This window comes from Rhinopithecus bieti, unplaced genomic scaffold (genome assembly GCF_001698545.2).
Source record: "Rhinopithecus bieti isolate Rb0 unplaced genomic scaffold, ASM169854v2 scaffold_5260, whole genome shotgun sequence".
Taxonomy (NCBI): Eukaryota; Metazoa; Chordata; class Mammalia; order Primates; family Cercopithecidae; genus Rhinopithecus; species Rhinopithecus bieti.
Window position 1 is genome coordinate 6611258 of NW_016805896.1, and position 22132 is coordinate 6633389.

At 34.8% G+C, this 22132-nt stretch overlaps 1 protein-coding gene across 1 annotated transcript in view; it reads left to right on the top strand.

Annotated features, from left to right (window-relative positions):
* Positions 1–22132, top strand: part of CCDC178 (coiled-coil domain containing 178) — a 528736-nt gene that overhangs the window by 107324 nt on the left and 399280 nt on the right. The window contains exons 10-12 of the mRNA XM_017873932.1: positions 11985–12204; positions 14309–14387; positions 21796–21938. Of these exons, the coding sequence (XP_017729421.1) occupies positions 11985–12204; positions 14309–14387; positions 21796–21938 (442 nt within the window). The remainder of the gene's footprint in view (positions 1–11984; positions 12205–14308; positions 14388–21795; positions 21939–22132) is intronic.

Here is a 22132-nt window from a genome sequence, read left to right on the forward strand (position 1 = left end):
AAAAAAAAAAAAAAAAAAAAAAAAAAAAAAAAAAAAAGAAGGAAATTCTTTTAGCTCACAGAGTGAGGGACCTATGGTGAAGGATTAAAGAATCTAAAGATATTGGATTTTTTTGTTGTTGTTGTTCTACAAACCCTGTGCCTATGAAAATATGCCTGACTACCTGATTCTGCCTGAAGCTGGAAGATTTTACTCTCTCATAGGATAAAAATTTTAATTCAGGATGCACATGTTTTGTAAGAGATTTTTATTAATATCAGGGTGCCCATATATGATCTATCATTTAAACCAAGAAATCTTTGAGAGAAAAAAAGGACATTATGAATTATTACCCAGACCAACAGCCATTAATTCAAATTATAGGTCACAGTGTACTCATATTTAAACCTTTGTTATAATTTTATGTCTTCTAAGGCTGTAGTTACCAAAGTAGGGTATATGAATTCCGGAGAGTTGCAAGAAAAGATTAGAACTTTTATTTATATTTGTAAATTTTATCATTTTTAAAATTTTCTTTTTGAATAGAATTTATACTGTGTATGCTCCACTAATACAGTAGATTTATATAATTTATAAATATATGTGTGTGTGTGTGTGTGTGTGTGTGCATGCGCGCTTTAGAGGCAATGAGGCTACTGTAGTGTCAGAAAAGACACCCTGGGAAATTCTGGATCCCAGGAGATTCTTGACAGACTCTATTCACATTGACAGGAGTCATCCTCAATTTTCCTAATTGTTTGGGAGGTTCTTCCTTGTCAGTAGTAGTAGAAAAACTATGGAGGGAAGGTTTTATTGAATTGTTTGCTAATAAATTTATATATAATCTCATATACCCTTTGTAATAGTGCTTAGATATTGTAGTTTTAGGAGTTCTACTTTAGGAGTTCTTGAAATAAATGTAAGTTGAGATACATGTGTGCACATTATAGTTACTTAATAAATGTGTTTTGAACTATGGAATAAATATTTGTCATGGGTGACAACTTATTGTTGGGTTCTTTTAATCAATAAAAGATCTACTTAGAAAACAGATTTATGTTCATCTGCTCTATTTTACGTAAGTAGCCACTATATGCAATGAAATTTAAATTCATTATGGTTATGTATTTTTTAAAGTTAATAGCTTTCTCTTTGAAACATATTCCTTACAGGTAATGTGTTCTCAGGAATCTTCTGCCTTTATATTATTTATGTAGAATATAATCTCTAAATTTTATGAATTTGTTTACAAAGTATACAGTCATATTTTTATAGTCTTTAGATTCTCAAAAGTATATAGCTTGTAAGACAGGAAAAAATTTTAATCTCCTTAACAAACTTAAGTATTATATTTGTTATAAATTTAGATACTTTTCAAAAATAAAATTAAGGAAACTCACTTCTTTCTAGATATTTTCTGGTCAGTCCACCAGATTTATCTTTCCTCCCAACTCCCCAGTCCCACTTATATCTTTTGTTTTGTGGCCCAGGAGGCTGATTCATAGTGGACTGCATCAAAGATATTGTTTGCATTCTATCCTCCTGTTGGGTTCAACCAATGAGCATCAGTGGCAAGAGACCATGGGGAGATAATGGAGATGGGTGAGGCAGGGGTATTTATAGCACTGACTGCCCCGCTCTCCATCTGGTCACTTTAAGCTGACTGCATGCCTCTCCTGAAAATGACAGCCCTTCCCATCCAACATGTAGCCAATTATCTAGCAAATGCTTTTTGTTTTCCCTATCAAAAAAGAAAACTAGAAATAAGCTTACCATCATGAATTTGGTAGTATATGATCCTACAAATTATAAAGTTGGATATGCAGAGAAGTGTTCCTTTGCAAAATAAAAGGGTACTTATATTACGTTGTACCCAAACATTATGTGAAGACACAAGTAAACTTGTGACTCAGGCTCCTCGGGTATTCCCATTGTACCTGCTTCTATATATTCCCTGTCTTTCCCATAATCTACACTCTGGCTCCATGGGTACTTTCCTATGACGATCTGATGAAAGAGGAAAAAACAAAACACAGCCCTGGTTTCTGAATGAATTTGAATAGTATGTAGACATAATTTGGAGAATTACTGCATTCCAGTCACTGGATGGGAAGGGTGAAAGCTAATCACCCCAGTGGGCAGAATTTTAAGTACTCTTTGAAGAAGGAGAAATGGCTCAAGGAACATATGGGAAGTGGCAAAAGGGAAGGCAGAGTGTCAGGGAATTTGAAAATAAATGAATGTAAGACTGCTAAAAAGAAGTCTGGGAAGGTAAGAGATGACCTTTGGAAGAGATAGATTACAAAGATAATTATGTCCCATATAAATGCTCACCAGAATGCCACTGCTATGGAAAGTGGTCTCAGTAATTAATGGAATGTTAAATCTTCCATTTTGTTTTGAATTGTTTTGTTTTGTTAATTGTTCAGTTATTACTACAATCGTGTTTTGTAACAACCACCTTGGTACTCAGTGGCTTACAACAATAAGCATTTTCTTATTTGCTGATGGCTCTGTGAGTTGGCTAAGGAAGCTCTTCTTCAGGCCATATATCCAATGACCTTGGCTCAAGGCTGTGTGTTGAGTTCAGGTCAGCTTCATGTGTCTGTCATCCACTTTGGCTAGCACCTTCCCAGGAGTAAGGTTTTCATGTGGCAAATTGCAAGAATACGAAATGGTGAATAGAAACATAGGATGCTGCTCAAAATGTCAGCTTGGAGCTGGCATACCTTCACTTCTCACATCCATTTGGAGATACAGTTCAAGTTGGGATTGGGTGGGGACACAGCCAAAATAAGTATCACATCCAAACCAAGAATCTATATGATAAGAAATTATCTCTATCCCAAGGGAGAGGGTAGTGAACAACATATCTATTATATCTTGTTTCTTATAACTATTCCTGATATTGAGTTTATTCTATGATTTCAACATATTTCATAGTAATCTCATCTTCAATTGTTAATTATATTCTGTAGAAATCCCATAAGCCTTGGATTACTTTTTGTCTCTACTAGAATCCTAGGAGTTTCATTGGTTCTAGATGAGTTTTCATACTAATTTCTTAGCTGAATCGTGATCTCTAAACCTTTTTAAGTTTCCAGTTAGAGTTTTTTATTTCCTTGAAGTCATTATTTTTCTACCCAGGGTCATTTACTGAGTTTTTTTAAATCCATGCCAAACTGTTTAAGCTCAAAGTTGTCAGTGAATTTTTAATAGGTAAATCAACTTATTTCCTAGTTTTAGTTCTGTATTAGTTTGTTTTCACACTGCTGATAAAGATATACCTGAGACTGGGAAGAAAAAGAGGTTTAATTGGACTTAACAGTTTCACATGGCTGGGAAGGCCTCAGAATCACAGCAGGAGGCTAAAGGTATTTCTTACATGGTGGTGGCAAGAGAAAAATCAGGAAGAAGTAAAAGTGGAAAAATCCCTGATAAGCCCATCAGATCTCGTGAGACTTATTCACTAACATGAGAATAAGATGAGAAAGACTGGACCCTATGATTCAGTTACCTCCCCTTGGTCCCTCCCACAACATATCAGAATTCTGGGAGATACAATTCAAGTTGAGGTTTGAGTGGAGACACAGCCAAACCATATCATTCCACTCCTGGCCCCTCCAAATCTCATGTCCTCATATTTCAAAACCAATCGTGCCTTCCCAACAGCCCCCCAAAGTCTTAATTCATTTTAGCATTAACCCAACAGTCCACAGTTCAAAGTCTCATCTGAGACAAGGCAAGTCCCTTCTGTCTATGAGCTTGTAAAATCAAAACCAATTTAGTTACTTCCTAGGCACAATGGAGGTACAGGTATTGGGTAAATACAGCTGTTCCAAATGTGAGAGATTGGCCAAAACAAAGGGGTTACAGGGCCCATGCAAGTCCAAAATCCAATGGGGCAGCCAAATTTTAAGGCTCCAAAATGATCTCCTTTGACTCTAAGTCTCACATTCAGTTCACACTGATGCAAAAGGTGGGTTCCCGTGGTCTTAGGCAGCTCTACCCCTGTGGCTTTGCAGGGTATGGCCTCCCTCATGACTGCTTTCATGGGCTAGCATTGAGTGTCCGTGGCTTTTCCAGGCACATGTGCAAGCTGTGGGTGGATCTACCATTCTGGGCTCTGGAGGATGGTGGCCCTCTTCTCACAGCTCCACTGGGCAATGCCCCAGTAGGGACTCTGCTGGGGGCTCCAACCCCACATTTCTCTTCCTCATTGCCCTAGCAGAGGTGCTATGTGAGGGCCCCACCCTTGCAGCAAACTCTTGCCTGGATATCCAGGCATTTCCATACATATGAAATATAGGTGGAGGTTCTCAAACCTCATTTCTTGACTTCTGTGCACTCGCAGGCTCAACACCATGTGGAAGGTGCCAAGGCTTGGGGCTTCCACCCTCTGAAGCCACAACCTGAGCTCTACGTTGGCCCCTTTCAGCCATGGCTGCAGTGGCTGTGACATAGGGCACCAACTCCCTAGTCTTCACACAGCATGGGGACCCTGGGCCTGATCCACGAAACCACTTTTTCTTCTCGGGCCTCCAGGCTTGTGATGGGAGGGTCTGCCATGAAGGTCTCTGACATGGCTGGAGACATTTTCCCTGTGGTCTTGGGGATTAACATTAGGCTTCTTGCTACTTATGCAAATTTCTGCAGCCAGCTTGAATTTCTCAAAAAATGAGTTTTTCTTTTCTACTGAATTGTCGGGCTGCAAATTTTCTGAACTTTTGTGCTGTTTCCCTTTTAAAATGGAATGCTTTTAAAAGCACCCAAGTCACCTCTTGAATGCTTCGCTGCTTAGAAATTTCTTCCACCAGATATCCTACATCATTTCTCTCAAGTTCAAAGTTCCATACATCTCTAGGGCAGGGGTAAAATGCCACCAGTCTCTTTGCTAAAACATAACAAGAGTCACCTTTGCTCAAATTCCCAACAAGTTTCTTAGCTCTGTCTGAGACCGCCTCATCCTGGACCTTATTGTTAATATCACTATCAGCATTTTTGTCAAAGTCATTCAACAAGTCTCTAGGAGGTTCCAAACTTTCCCACATTTTCCTATCTTCTTCTGAGCCCTCCAAACTGTTCCAACCTCTGCCTGTTACCCAGTTCCAAGGTCGCCTCCAGATTTTGGGCTATCTTTTCAGCAACACCCCACACCTGGTACCAATTTACTGTAGTAGTCCGTTTTCATGCTGCTGATAAAGACATGCCCGAGACTGGGAAGAAAAAGAGGTTTAATGGAGTTACAGTCCCACATGGCTGAGGAGGCCTCAGAATTATGGCCAGAGATGAAAGGCACTTCTTACATGGCAGTGGCAAGAGAAAAATGAGGAAGAAGCAATAGCAGAAACCCCTGATAAACCCATCAGATCTCATGAGACTTATTCACTATCACAAGAAGAGCATGGGAAAGACCCCCACCCCCCGATCCAGTTACCTCCCCCTGGGTCCCTTCCACAACACGTGGGAATTCTGGGAGATACAATTCAAGTTGAGATTTGGGTGGGGACACAGCCAAAACATATCAAGGTCTCTTCCATTTTCTGTTGCTTCTTGAGTCAATTTTAGTAATTTATATCTTCTGAAGAATTTGTCCATTTCACTGTAGTTATCTAGTTTGCTCGCCTAAATGTTTTTCATGAAATTCTCTTACAATTAATTTCTGTAATAGTAGTAGTGATGGTATCTTTTTCATTCCTAATTTTGGTAATTTGTGCCTTGTGTCTTTATATCATGGTCATTCCAGCAAAAGATTTGTCAATTTTGTTGATCTTTTTAAAAAGTCCACTTTTGCTTCCTTTATTGATTACTGTTTCAGCTTTTATACCATTGAATTTTTTCCTCTGATTGCCCATATCTTATTTGCTTTGGGAATAATTTAAACCTACTATATTTTCTTTTATAAATTAGAAGCTTTGATTATTTACTTGATGCCTTTTTTATTTTCTAGAATTATCAGTTAAAAGTTCTAAATTTTCTTCTCAGAATGTCATTAGCTGCATTTTATAAATGTTCATATGCTGTGAGTTCACTATTATTTACTTCAGAATATCTTTTAAAATTTCCCTGAGATTTCTTATGGAATCTATTATTTATTTAGAAGTTGCTGGTTAATTTACATTTGTCTTGAAATTTTTATAAAAATTTCTGTTATGGCTAATTTAATTATATTGTACTAGGAAATTTATTTATTTATTTATTTTATTAGGCTTTGGGGGAACAGGTGGTGTTTGGTTACATGAATAAGTTATTTAGTGGTGAGTTCTGAGATTTCAGTGCATTTATCACCCGAGCAATGTACACTGTACCCAATGTGTAGTCTTTTACCCCTTGCCACCCCAGAAACTTGTTCCAAGTCCCCAAAGTCCAATGTATCATTCTTATGCCTTTGAGTCGTCATATCTTAGCTCCCACTTATGAGTGAGAACGTATGATGTTTGATTTTCTATTCCTGGGTTACTTCACTTAGAATAATGGTCTCCAATTCCACCCAGGTTGCTGTGAATGCCATTATTTTATTCCTTTGTATGGCTGAGTAGTATTCCAATGTATATATACCACATTTTCTTTATTCACTAAGTGATTAATGGGCATTTGGGCTGGTTCCATATTTTTGCATTGCAAGTTTTGTTGCTATAAACACACATTTGCAAGTATCTTTTTCATATACTTCTTTTCCTCTGGGTAGATACCTAGTAATGAGATTGCTGGATCAAATGGGAGATCTACTTTTAGTTTTTTAAACAATCTCCACACTGTTTTCCATAGTAGCTGAACTAGTTTACATTCTCAGCAACAGTGTAAAAGTGTTCCCTTTTCACTGCATCCATGCCAACATCTATAATGTTTTTCAGTTTTTGATTATGGCCATACTTGCAGGAGTGACGTGGTATCACATTGTGTGGTTTTGATTTGCATTTCCCCGATAATTAGTGATGTTGAACATTTTTCTATACGTTTGTTGGCTATTTGTATATCTTCTTTTGCGAATTGTCTACTCATATCCTTAGCCCATTTTTTGATGGGGTTTTTTTTTCTGGCTGATTTGTTTGAGTTCTTTGTAGATTTTGTCCTTTGTTGGATGTATAGTTTGTGAAAATTTTCTCCCACTCTGTGGGTTGTCTGTTAACTCTGCTGATTATTTCTTTTGCTGAGCAGAAGCTTTTTTAGTTTAATTAAGTCCCATCTATTCATGTTTGTTTCTGTTGCATTTGCTTTTGGGTTCTTGGTCATGAAGTCTTTGCCTAAGCCATTGTCTACAAGGGTTTTTCCAGTGTTATCTTCTAGAATCTTTATGGTTTCAAGTATTAGATCTAAGTCTTTGATTCATTTTGCGTTGACTTTTGTATAAGGTGAGAGATGAGGATCTAGTTTCATTCTTCTACATGTGGCTTGCCAATTATCCTAGCACCATTTGTTGAATAGGGTGTCCTTTCCTCATTTTACGTTGTTTGCTTTGTTGAAGATCAGTTGGCTGTATTTGGCTTATTTGGGTTCTCTATTCTGTTCCATTGGTCTACGTGCCTATTTTTTTATTTTATTTTATTTTATTTTTATTTTTTTGAGACGGAGTCTCGCTCTGTCGCCTGGGCTGGAGTGCAGTGGCCGGATCTCAGCTCACTGCAAGCTCCGCCTCCCGGGTTTACGCCATTCTCCTGCCTCAGCCTCCCGAGTAGCTGGGACTACAGACGCCCGCCACCTCGCCCGGCTCGTTTTTTTGTATTTTTTAGTAGAGACGGGGTTTCACTCTTAGCCAGGATGGTCTCGATCTCCTGACCTCATGATCCGCCCGTCTCGGCCTCCCAAAGTGCTGGGATTACAGGCTTGAGCCACTGCGCCCGGCCTACGTGCCTATTTTTATACCAATACCATGCTGTTTTGGCATTATGCTGAACAGAGAAAAGTTGAAAGCATTCTTCCTGAGAATTGGAGCAAGACAAGGATTTCCACTTTCACCACTTTTATTCAGCATAGTACTGGAAGTCCTAGCCAGAGCAATCAGACAAGAGAAAGAAATAAAGGACATCCAAATGGGTAAAGAGAAAGTCAAACTGCCGCTGTTTGCTGATGACATGAGTGTATATGTAGAAAACCTTAAAGACTCATCCAAAAAGCTCCTAGAACTGGTAAATTAATTCAGCAGAGTTTCAGGATAATTTGTGTACAAAACTTAATGTACACAAATCAGTAGCTCTGTTGTACACCAACAGCGTCCAAACTGAGAAATTAGGAACTCAACCCCTTTCACGATAGCTGGAAAAACGAAAAAGGCTTAGGAATATACCTAATGATGTGAAAGACCTCTACAAGGAAAACCACATAACACTGCTGTAAGAAATCTTAGACTACACAAACAAATGGAAACACCTCCCATGCTCATGGATTGGTAGAATCAATATTGTGAAAATGACCATATGGCCAAAAGCAACATACAAATTCAATGCAATTCCCATCAAACTGCCATCACCATTCTTCACAGAACTAGAAAAAAGCAATCCTAAAATTCATATGGAACCAAAAAATAGTCTGCATAGCCAAAGCAAGACTAAGCAAAAATAACAAATCTGAAGGCATCATATTACCTGACTTCAAACTATATTATAAGGCCATAGAAACATTTTTAAATGTTTCATTCATATTTAAATTATTCGTAGTTTATAAATTTCCTAAAATTTTATCTGGGAGAATGTTCTGTTTAGTTCAAATTTATGTATACTCTGCTGTTGTTGGGTAGACTATCTATAAATATCAGGTCAATTTGGTTGATAGTGCTGTTCAAGTGTTTTCTCTCCTTAAGAATTTTCTGTCTACTTATTCATTGACTTGTTGAGAATAGGGTGTTCATTTTAACTATTAATTCAGAAAATAAACCAATCATATCAAAGTTATTATTTCAATTGTCAGATTTGCTCATGTAGTTTAATTTTTCAAATTTAAAATACACTAACAAGTTGTCAAGAACATAAGAAATGTAGCATGGCCAACATTTAAGTTTGGAATGGAAATTTCTGGAAATAAATAGATATCAGTGTTAGATTTACCCCTGGGGGAATCCTTGAAACCCTGATGTCCTTGAGTTGCCATTTTGATGTATGTGTAGGGTACAGGATACTGGAAATAAAGCTTAAGTCTCACCCAGAGTGACAAGTCTAATCAGAGATCAGGACATAAAAATGAGAATCCAAAGGTCTAATCCTCAGCCTAAGAGTGAACCATGAATAAACCTGCGGCTCAGCTTGAGCAGCCAAGAAACTTATTTGTCTCTCTTATACAATGGAGGAAAATAATGCTTCCTAAGCATTTGTAATGTACTAATCTCAAATAGATTTGTGACCCCCCACTGCCTGCTGTCTGTGTGCTTAAAAACTGTTCAGTGGAGAATGTCATTTAAATGTTCTGTAGGTTGGTAGTAAAGTCAGGCAACTGACAGGATAAAAGGCAAATTTGCTCTGCAAGACTAAAACTTCAACCCAGGCACTAAAAATTTATCTCAGATAAAGTTCCAAGAAAAGAAGCAGCTCAATATTAAAAATCATAAAACACACAAAGATCCAGGTTCAATGGGTGTGAATCAGTAGATAGATGCAGACCACATAATTTTATTCAAAATGTGTCAGATATAGGATTATATCTGATATTATAAAATAACTGTTTGATACATTTCAAGAAATAAAAAGGTTTAAAAAGCAAGGACAAGAAACTTTTTTAAAGAAAGGAAAATATACAAATGAAAAACTATGAGAAATGAAAATTGTATAAAATTAATTTAATAATTGGTTAAATTGTTTATTAGATGCAGAGAAGTAATAGTTAAGTGTAAAATTTGAAGAAATTGCATGGAATGCATCACATCAAGACAAGGAGAGAAAAATATAAATAAAATATTTAAAGCAAGGCATATAGAATGAGAGGGCATCATGAATATTTAATAGAAGATCTTCATGAAAGTAATAATGGCAATATTTAATAAGATAATGTCCGACTCTTTAGAAGAAAAGTCTTGCTGTCTAGTTGGTGAGGGTAAAAAACATAAAAAAAGATATTATCAAACATTGCACATATCAAAAAATAAAAAATATTTAGAAGTATTTCATTTAAAATCATTAAAATTATCATTACACATATGGGAAAATCCAAGTCATTAAAGAGAAATCAGTAGCTTTTGTTACATCAAAAGAGGGACTTAATTAATTATCCAGGAATATGAGTTTAGAAGTTAGACAAAAGCAAAATAAATACAAAGAAAAATGGAGAAACCCAATAACAAAATAGTAAAATAATAAAAATATATAATGCAGAAGAGATGCAAAGCTGAAGTTGGCTCACTAGAAAGAGCATAATGTAAAACCAATGGCAAAATTAATGAAAAACACAGTGAGAATGTATAACTGATTCAGATTAGGAATGAAAATACATAGGGATGTAGCAGTGATTAATAGTGATGATGACATTAAGAACAAATTTCTTTGAATAATGTCAAAACTTTGACAAAGTAAATAAATTTACAGAGAAAAATAGGTTGCTGAATAAATAGATAACCAAAATATTCATATAATCATTAAAAGAATGATTTTGACCCAATAACTAAAAATCCTTCCTCACAAAATAAATAAATATATACATAGGGCCATGGGGCTTAATATGCAATTTCAAACTTCTGCAACACCTTAGAGAAAAGAAATCAAAAGAAACTACAGCTGATATAAGAAGCTATCATAAATTATAAATCAAAATTAAATGATCACAGTACAAATATAGAAAAATACAGGCCAAAATTGCAAGTACAAATGCAGAAAATCCCAAGTAAAGACATCAGCAAATTCCATCAAGAAATTTATTTTAAGAAGATTAAAAAGAAAGTAAACTAACCCACTTAGTTTTATTCCAAGAATGCAAGAATCAGTTAATGCTAGAACTTAATATAATGAGAAAATCTTTCAATGTAATTTTTCTAAAATTGTCCTTGTCTGTTCATTGGGATTTAATTAAATTTATACATTAATATAAGGAAATGTCTGTGCTTAAAATTTCAAATATTTTTATACAGAAAAAATAATTTTTATTCATTTATTCAATTTCACTTTTGTGTTGTTTGGTAGCACGCTGTCACTTTCCTGTTACAGACCTTACTCAGTTAATGTTAGGTTTATTAATAGATTTATGTAGTTTATTTTATATTTTAGTTTTGCTATTGTGAGATATTCTGTTTTCAACATATTTATATATAGGCAAGCATTTTTTATATTACTTTTACATGAACTATCTTATTTATAATAATTTTCATTTCACTATTTCATGCGTTTTCTATAAGAAAATAATAATCACTTTTGCCTTTTTCGTTCTGATACTTGTAAGTCTTATTTCATCATTTTCCTTCTAGGTGGTTTTGGAAGGCCTCAACTCTTGTAGTTCTCACTTTGAAGCAGTTACATAGAGTACTTTATAGAATGATCAGAATATACATTGACCGTACAGCATAAACAGGATTTGTACTAGAATAACTATTACCTTATGAAACATATAGTTTAATCCTTTTGATGATGAATTAAGAAAGTAATATGTTTTATAGTACCTTTTATTTTAGAGGTAATAAGATTCGGCCAGGCATGGTGGCTCATGCCTGTAATCCCAGCACTTTGGGAGGCCAAGGCAGGTGGACTCCCTGAGGTCGGGAGTTTGAGATCAGCCTGATCAACATGGAGAAACCCCATCTCTACTAAAAATACAAAATTGGCCAGATGTGGTGGCACATGCCTGTAATCCCAGCTGCTTGGGAGGCTAAGGCAGAAGAATTGCTTGAACCTGGGAGGCGGAGGTTGCAGTGAGCCAAGATCATGCCATTGCACTCCAGCGTAGGCAACAAGAGCAAAACTCCATCTCAAAAAAAAAAAAAAAAAATTGATTCACAGATAAGGGATTTCTGACATTAAAATGTTTTATATTTATGTATTATCAAATATTTCTTCCAATCACATTTTCTTTTGTTCTTATCCTTCTATATCTAGAACACGAGGCCTATTTGAGAGATGTTATAGAGTTACAATGGCATCTTGAAGATAAAGTTAATCAACTAGAACATTTTGAAAAACAAAAGACGGAGTTAGAAGAAGCAAATGCAAAGATTCAAGCAGACATAGACTACATGAATGAACATGACCCTCTACTGGACTCTAAGCGGAATCAGGAACTTCAAGATCTGAAGAACCACTATAAAAAAAAAAGGAGGTAAATGAATAAATGAATGCATGAGCATTTCATAAATTATTACTTAGTTATACAAAAACTTTTCAACCATAAGAAATTAACACAGCTTTAAAGGTGTTTTTCTTCTTAAAACTGACCCACCCTTTATCTCTACACATTACCAACTGTAGGTATTCATTTTAACTATATCTTCTTTTCTTACCATTATATTTAAGATTATTAAGCACGTTTAGTCAAGCTTCTAGTAAAATGTTGGTGACTTAAAATAGCCAGGTAAGGCCGGGTGTGGTGGCTCATGCTTGGAATCACAGCACTTTGGGTGGTAAGCGCTTTGGGTGCATTGCTTGAGCCCAGGAGCTAGAGATCAGTTAGAGTAACATGGTGAAACCCCATCTCTACTAACAATACAAAAATTAAGTAGATGTGGTGTCTTGTGCCTGTAGTCTCCTCTACTTGGGAGGTTGAGGTGGGAGGTTTGCTTGACCCCTTGAGGTTGAAGTTGACGTGTGGGGATTGCTTGACCCCTGAAGGTTGAGTTTGCAGTGATTCATGATTGTGCTACTGCAATCCAGCCTGGATGACAGACTGAGACCGTCTCAAAACAAAGCAAAACAAAGCAAGAACTTCAGAAAAATAAAATTACGGGTTTTTTATTTTAAGCCATAATCATACTGAGCAAAAATGCAAGTAAAATATATAATTTCATTGATGATGAAAATATGTAAATGAAATAAAAGTATTTTAATGGTTAATTAGATATTTAACTCTCCTATCATGGAATATGAAAATAGTTTATTGATAATTGTCACAAAATGAACAAATTTAAATTTGTATTATATTTATTTTTGAACATTTTAAAGTAAATAAAACAAATTGTTAAATGTCTCCTGTGTTCCCCTCAACAGTTCCATTTTCATTCCTCCTTTACCAAAGAAATTCTTTATAATGAATTTCATGTGTCTATAAGCCAAATTTGTATAATTATATATATGCATGTGTGTTGATAAATAACACATGGTATTTTTTTTTTTGCCTTTACATGTTACTGTTCTTTTTCTTTTTTTTTTTATACTTTAAGTTCTAGAGTACATGTACATAATGTGCAGGTTTGTTACAATACATGGTGTTTTTAATCACACAAACAGTAGCATACATTGTACAATATTCTGCAACCTGTTTTTTAATCTGACAGTTTTTTAGTTTAATCAAGCTACTGTTGATATGTATAGATCTAGTTCATTCATTTTACTTACAATGTTCCATCAAATAGATATTTCACAATGTAATTACTTACCATTTCATCTTCTGTTGGCCATCTGAGTTGTTTCCAATATCTGGCAACAAAACTGCTTATTTGACTGTAAACAATAATCACACATGAATACCTTCCTTTACATGTATCTGCATGTAAATTTTTCCTATTGGGGTTATATACCTAGTTGGGTATTTACTGGATTGTGGGTTATACACATTTACTATTTTATTAGATAACATCAAGTTATTCTTCAGAGTGCCTATAACAATTTCTATTACTGGAGTAGTGGCAATACTGAAGTCTTATTTCTCCACTGTGGACAAGAATGCAAGTACTGTCCTCCTTTTTTAGTAATAGACCCTTATCCAGTTGGATGACAATTTCCCTTTTCTCATTGTATTTCTAATGAGATGTAGGTAGCAGTTATTGGCTGCGACTTCCATGAAATATCTTTGAAACAGACTGCCTCACCCAGGCAGTCTATTTGGCCATTTGCCTCAGCTATCATACCTAGGTTGCTGGAAGTTTAGAAAATGCCAAATAAGCTATTTACTAAACTTCCAGCAACCTTGATACGATAGCTACGGCTCTAACTTCCATTTTACAGCATGAAGCAACCTTGGGGATGGAAGCCACAACTCAGGATGGCTGAAGAGCAAAAGGATAGTCAGATATATTTCTGTGAGAGAAAAGTAAACTGCAACCTTGTTTAAACAACTTATTTGGTTTATTTCTGTAACTTACAGCAAAACTCAATCCTAACTGGTGTAACTCATAATTTGGTTAACATTTTTATTGTCATTCTTTAAAATTTTGTCTATATGTGTTTTAATTGGTATCCTTTTGTTTTACTGTGTTTTTCCCTGATAGTGAACTTGGGTACATGATAAGCAGGGCAAGTGGAGTTTTTGGGCAGTTGGAAGATCAGGCTTGTGAATGGAAAGAAAGGGTTCATTCTAGCAGACCAAAAAAAAAAAAAAAAAAAAAAAAACAACGTTTGCGTAAAGCTTATCAGGGCTAAAATGACGGTTAATTTAATTGTCAACTTATGGGGCCATGATGGCCAGATATTTGGTCAAACATTATTCCAGATGTTTTCAATAAATGTACATTTTTTGGACGAGATTAACATTTGAATTTGTAGATTTACAGTAAAACGTATTATTCTCCATATTGTGGGTGGGCCTTGTGCAATCAACTGAGTCTTAACAGAACAAAAACTGACTTCCTCTGAGCAAGAAAGAATCCTGTAAGCACACTACTTTTGGACTGGGACAACAGCAACTTTCCCCTGGGTCTTTAGCCTGCCAGCCTTCCCTGCAGATTTTGGACTTGTACCTCCAAAATAGTGTGAGCCTTTTCCTTAAAATCAGTCTCTCTCTCTCCCCCTTCTTCCTCGCTCCTATTGGTTGTTTCTCTAGAAAAGCCTGACCATTAATGCAATGACTGCCCTTCTTTTATTTCATCATTATTGTGCTACTCCATTACATCTTAAATTCCTAGATCAGTGCTTCTGCTTACCTGCCTTTAAGTCAGCTGGTGACCTTCTAACTATTCCAGGGGTCAAAATGAGAGTTTGGACCTCTTGGCTTCTGTAGTGTGAGCCATAAACTCTGTGAAACCATCCACTATGGGTGTACAATGCAAGGGAAAGGAATTCCCCAAGAAAAAATAATTCCTCATCATGAAATTGAGGTGCTATTAAGAAAGGCTATAAATGTCATGCAGCCAAAATATGAAAACTCTCTAATATAAGGTAGAAGGAAAGTGATATCTTAGTAAAAGTAAGCACATTTTTCTTTGGTAAAATGAGCATAACTGACAATACTCAAAAATGAAAAGCAGAATTATGAGCACTGAGAGGCCCAAATACTTCCTCAGAGAGAAATAAAAATACATACATTGAGATTGTAAAAATTCTTGCCAACAAATTAGATAACCTAGATAAAATGGAATCAAGAAGAAATAGGAAATCTGAGCAGGTGTACAACAAGCACAGAAATTGAATAAGTAATTAACCACCTCCCCTCTCTCCACCAAAACAAAACAAAAAAAAACATGCCCAGGACCAAGTGGATTCACTAGTGAATTATACCAAACACACACACACTCTCTAATAATTCTCAAACTTTCAAACTCTTCCAAAAGGAAGAGAAGAGGAAGAGGAGAAAGGAACACTACCTAACTCATCTATGTCAGCATTACCTAGTTACTAAAGCCTGATAAATATATCACAAGGAAGTAAATTATAGACCAATATACCTTATGAATATAGATGCAAAAATCCTCAACAAAATCCTAGCAACCCAAATCTAGCAGCATATTAAAAAGATTATACATCATGACCAAATGGCATTTATCCCAGGAATACATATGTAATACAACATATGAAAATAAATCAGTTTAATGTACCACATTAATAAAATAAAGAAAACACACACACACACACACGATTGTCTCAGTTGAAGAACAAACAATGGACAAAGTCCAAAATTCTTACATGATAAAAACCCTCAACAAACTAGAAAAAGAAGAAAACTTGCTCACTCTGAATAAGGACATTTTTGTAAAACCCACAGGTAATACTAAACATAATGGTGAAAGACTTAAACCTTTTCCTCTAGGATCATATATAAGAGAAGGATACCCACTTTTACTACTTCTATTTGACATTGTATAGAAAGTTCAAGCCAGAGTAGTTAGGCAAGTAAGATAAATAAAAGGCATACACATTAGAAATTAAAAAGTCAAATTTTCTTTATTATCAGAGGACATGATTTAATATATAGAAAATCCCAAAGATTTCACAAAAGTCTCCTAGTGCTAAAAATCACATTTAGCAAACTTGCAGAATTCAGCTCAACACACAAAGCTCAGCTGTATTTTTGTGCATTAGTGGTGAACCGTCCAAAAAAAATCAAGAAAACAATTTCATACACAGGTCCTCAAAAATAATAAAATACTAATACTTTTAAGAAGATGAAAGATTTGTGTAGAAAAAACTATAATGTTTTGCTGAAATAAATGGAATAAGAATCGAATAAATTGAAAGACATCCTGTATGCATGAATTGGAAGACTCAATATTGTTAAAGTGTCAGTAGCACCTAAAAATATCTGTGAAGTCAATGCAATCCAGAACAAAAGTTCAATGATCTTTTGCAGACATGGAAAAGCCTACCCTAATATTTACATGGAATTGCAAGGAACTCCAGATAGCAAAAATAATCTTGTAAAGAAGACCACATTGGAGAAGTCACATTTTCCAATTTCAAAACTTATTACAAAGCTGTAGTAAGCAAAATATATTTGCCTAAGGTATAAAGAAATAGATAAATAAAGTAGAACTGAAATGTCAGAAATAAACATATATATCTATGACTAATTGATTTTTGACAAGGTGCAAGACCAATTATTTATTGAAAGAAAGTGTAGCCTCTTCAACAAATGATGCTGGGACATTGAATATCCAAATATATATTAAAAAGAGTAAAAGTGGACCCCTACCTCCCACCGTATAAACATTAGCTCAAAATGAATCAAAGACATAAATATAAGAGTTTAAACTATAAAACTCTTAAAAGACAACCTAGGGATAGCCAGGCACAGTGGCTCATGCCTGTAATCCCAGCACTGTGGGAGGCTGAGGTGGGCAGATGATGAGGTCAAGAGATCGAGACCATCCTGGCCAACATAGTGAAACCCCGTCTCTTCTAAAAATACAAAAATTAGCTAGGCATGGTGGCAGGGGCCTGTAGTCCCAGTTACTCAGAAGGCTGAGGCAGGAGAATGGCTTGAACCTGGGAGGTGGAGGTTGCAGTGAGCTGAGATGGCACCACTGCACTCTAGCCTGGCGACAGAGCGAGACTCTGTGTCAAAAAAAAAAAACCTTGCGATAAATCTTTATGACCTTGGATTTGGAAATGGATTCTTAGATATGGTACCGAAAGCACAAGTAGCAAAAGAAAAAAAATAGAAAAATTGTACTTAGTCAAAATTAAAAGCATTCTTGCATCAAAGGACACAAGAAAGTAAAAAGACAACCTATGGAATGAAAGAAAACATTGCAAATTATATGTATCTCAAACTGATGTAGTTCCCAGAGTATAAAAAGAACTCTTATAATTTGACAACTGAAAGACAAACAACTAAATTTAAAATAAACAGAGAACTTGCCATGAACAGACATACATATATCTGTTATATATGTGTTCATAGTAGTGAACAGATAGACATATCTTCAGAAAGACATACAAATGGGCAGCAAACTTATGAAAAGATGTATGTTCAACATCATTAGTCTTTTAAAAATGCAAATCAAAAACCACAATAAGATACCAGTCATACCCATTAGGATAGGATTAAAAATAAAATGGAAAGTAACACGGATACCCTAGAGATACTGGAACCATTGTAATTTGCCCGTGGAAATGCAAAAATAGTGTAGCTACTATGGAAAACATTTTGGTTATTTCCAAAATAGCTAAGCACAGAATTACCATATTCTTCAGTAATTCTACTCCCAGGTATATATCTAAAAGAAACAAAAGCTGAGACTAAAGAAACAAAAGCAAAAGCAAAAACTTGTACATAAATATTCGTTAGTAGCACTATTCACAGTAACCAAAAGAAACAGCCCAATGTTTATTTACTGAGATAAACAAAATGTGATATATCAATGGAACGAAATATTATTAAGCCATAAAAAGAAATGAGGTACTGATACATGCTACAACATGAATAAAACGTCAAAGCATTATGCTAAGTAAAGAAGCTAGACACAAAAGGTCACATATTGCATAATTCATTTATATAAAAGATCCAGTATAGGTAAATCCGTAGACACAGAAAGATTAATGACTGCGTAGGGCTGGGGGAAATGTAATATCAAGTTTTGTTTGTCATGTCGTGTTCGTAATAACATTTTAAAACTCTTTAAAATTATTATTTTTTTATTATGCAATCTTGACCTAGTTTTAAGGCCCTGGCTAGAGGCCTGCTGAAGTTACCTGGTTGCTTAAAAAATTCAAAACTCCTAGCCAGTGTGCTTGGGCTTTAGTAAATGCTGCTGCATTACAACATATGAAAGGACTGATACTTTGGGCTAATTGGGTTTTCACAAAGGGAGTCTGCTATACCTCTTTAAGTGCACACCCCAATACCTGGGAGGTAGACTGGAAGTCTTGGAATGAGAGAGAAGGCTGCCTTCAAGTTAGGCCAGAGGGCTGCTAAATCCCCTTTTTCTGTAACCGAGAAGGTATGCAATATAAGTTAGCAGACAAAGATGGTAACTAGAAGCCCAAAACAAGAAAAAAAGAATTGAAAAAAACCCCAAAACAACAGGATACAGAGTGGGAAGTAAAGAGTTGCCTCCTTTAGAGTAAACAACTCTGGGAATCCCTTGCCTCATAGATACCCAAAATATAAATCAAGGTCCCACATGTCTCTAGATATGCTAAGGCCATAAAACAAGGCTTGCAAGGACACTCAGCCCCTCCAGAGTTCCAGGCATGACAGAGTAGCCAAGGCACGTATTTTACTTCTTAGAATACACAATGTGTTGTGTTGTCTTACTCAGTTTTGAGGCCGTGGCTAAAGGCTGGCCCTCCCTTTCTTGAGAAGCTGATTAAACCCACATCTCCAGCCCCTTCCTGGGCCCTCACATTCCATGCTACTATGTACCCATCCCATTCTCAACAGAGACAGGCCCCAAACAAGTAGTGAAACCCACTGTACTTCAGAGTCTACTGAAATGATTAAAATTAGCCACTCCACAGAGATCTGAAATTTAGCTACCCACCCCCACTACTTGCCACCCATAAGCTGTCCCCTGTAGCTCCAGCTTGCTGCTAACCTGTCCCCAGCTGAAACCCCTAACACAGCCCTACCTGGTAGCCATCTCTCCTTTGGAGCTGTAAGTAACAGAATTCTGCCTTTCATCTAGCCCAGTTTCGCTGCGTTGCGGCTTCTCACCAAGAGAATCTTTTTAAACAGCAAGGGGAGACTAGGGAGTAACCATTTAATGAGTTCAGGGTTTCCCTTTGGGATGATGAAGATGTTTTGGAACTAGAAAAGGGTCATGTTGGTACAAAATTGTGAATGTACTGAATGCCACTGAATTGTACACTTTAACTTGTCTCATTCTATACTACGTAAGTTTTACTTCAACAAATAAACTTAAAAAAATTTAGAAAGGATAAACTTCAAAAGATGCATTGTAAGATCACCATCCCATAAAACTAAAAAAAAAATTATACTACAAAATACCTTAACCACAAGAAAATCTTGTATGTAGATATTATTCCAGTATCAAAGGGAAACTCAAAAATAAAATATCAAATTATTGCACTTAATAATAAACCCTAAAGCTGGTGATACTGCAGTTGCATATGATCTAACCTGCAAAAGATGAATAATTCCAATATTGTTTTAAATATTTAGTCCAAAGAAGAGGAGGGAAATGTTTTAATTAAATGAAGGTGACATTTCAATACCAAAACTTTGTGGAAATTCTACAAAAATAACATTACATATATAAGTTACCAATAAACACATATTTGAAAAATTATGTAAAATATTTGCCAAAGAATTCTTCAATATAAGAAGAGAAAAGTATTTCACTCCAAAAAAATTTATTATAACAATGTGCCAATAGTTTGACAGCAGAAAATCTAGGTATATAATTTATTGTATCAACATGATTAAAAAATAGAATTTTATCAAAAGATGCTTAAGATGTATTCATTATTCAAAAACTGGCAATTGTAATAAAAAATTAAAATTTAAAAAATACCTTAATTTAAATAGAGAACTATTTCACACAAGCATACATATTAATCACTAAAATGCTAAAGCTGTAATAATAGGAACAAATCAGGTAAACCTGACATCCCTATTACAATTTAACATCATTTTGAGGATTTTTGCTATGTAATAGGACAATAAAATGAAATAAAAGATATACATTTAAAAATTGTGAAATAAAATTATTTTAATATTATTATAATTAAAACATCAAATAGAAGACTGTTGTTTTCAAAATAAGTTTGTATCCACCAGAACTAAACCATCCAATACAACATACTTTTACTAGCACGAATAAAGTTTTTTTCCATACTTTCAATAAATAGTTAAAAATATAAACAGAAAACTCCTTTACTAGCAGAATCATTAAATATTGATGACGAAATTTATAAAGGTATAGATATTTAAGACTACAATTATGAAATCATATTGAAGAAAATAAAGAGACAATTAATTTAGACACATAATATATTCTAAGACGGGAAGGCTTATTATAGTAAAAATATCAATCATTCCAAAATTGTTATAGAAACAGCCATCAAATTCTGGTAAAATTTACACAATAACCTTTTGGCCTGTCAATTTAAATAATATTATTAGAAAAAAGTAATGTAAAATGCTGGAAAGAGTTTTCAAACATGGACTTTCTTCTGTTCCACTGGTGAGAATACAAGCTGTTACCCCTTATTCTGGAGAGTAATTTGGCAACCAATATTAATCAACATTCTTAAAATATTTGCTAATACCTTATGACTCAGAAAATTCTGTTTTAACAGTACGTTTGAAGAAAATATTCAAGAACATGCAGTATAACTATAGATTGTGCAATTTCCTGACATGGTTCTTCATCACAGTACTGTTTATGTTATGTGTCCCTCATATATATGTTGTGCATGTCACACTGTGCATAATGCTCATATAATTGACAATGAGTTAAATCATGAGTATGTGTGATATAAGGGAATACTAAGTAACAGTAATGTGATACAGCGATATGCAGAGAGAGACGGAAGAGATGGAAACAGGAGCATTAGTATGATGTTTGTTAATTAGTAAAACAGGAGATTAGTATGATGTTTGTTAATCAGTAAAAGAGTAAAACTGAATATTTTGAAGTATTACACTAAGATATTAGGTTGGTGCATACTTTTAATGGCAAAACCGCAATTATTTTGCACCAACCTAAGAATAATGTTTTTTCTTAGTGGAGAGGAGTACAGGTGACTTTGTCATTGTTCATCTTTGTTTTCTGACTTTTTAAATAATAAAGTATTATTTAAGTAATAAAAATAATTTTTTTATGAGTGAAGACATAATGATTTCATTTTGGATATGTTAACTTGGATATTGAAATTATTTTCTTCAGTAACATTTATACATTCCCAGCATTAATGTCTGTCAGGGCTGAAATTACACTTACCAAACAATAGGTTAAATGTGGGAGAACATGTTTTTAAAGAACTTTTAATCTAAATCAATACTACACTAAGTTAAAGTTATTATTTTTAATTAACCATTAAGTGCAAATATAAGCAATAATGTTTTCATTTCTAGGTAATGGACCTACACAGAAAAGTTTGTGAAGAACTTGAAGAAGCTTTAGAAGCCTGTGAAAATGCCAGACTGAAGGCTCAGCAAATTAAAGAAGAGATGGATAAAGATATTTACCAGGATGAAGAAAGCATAGAGGCTTACAAGTAAGAATTTTTCACAAACATTAATTATAGCATTTAGAAATTAAATATTAAGTAAAATGTATATTTCTATACAGAAAATTTTAAGAGAAAATAAAATTTTAAATTATTCATACCTGTCTCATCACCAAGTTTATACGTAAATAAAAAGATATATATTTCATATATGTAAAATTATGTGTGTATAAATCCCTAAA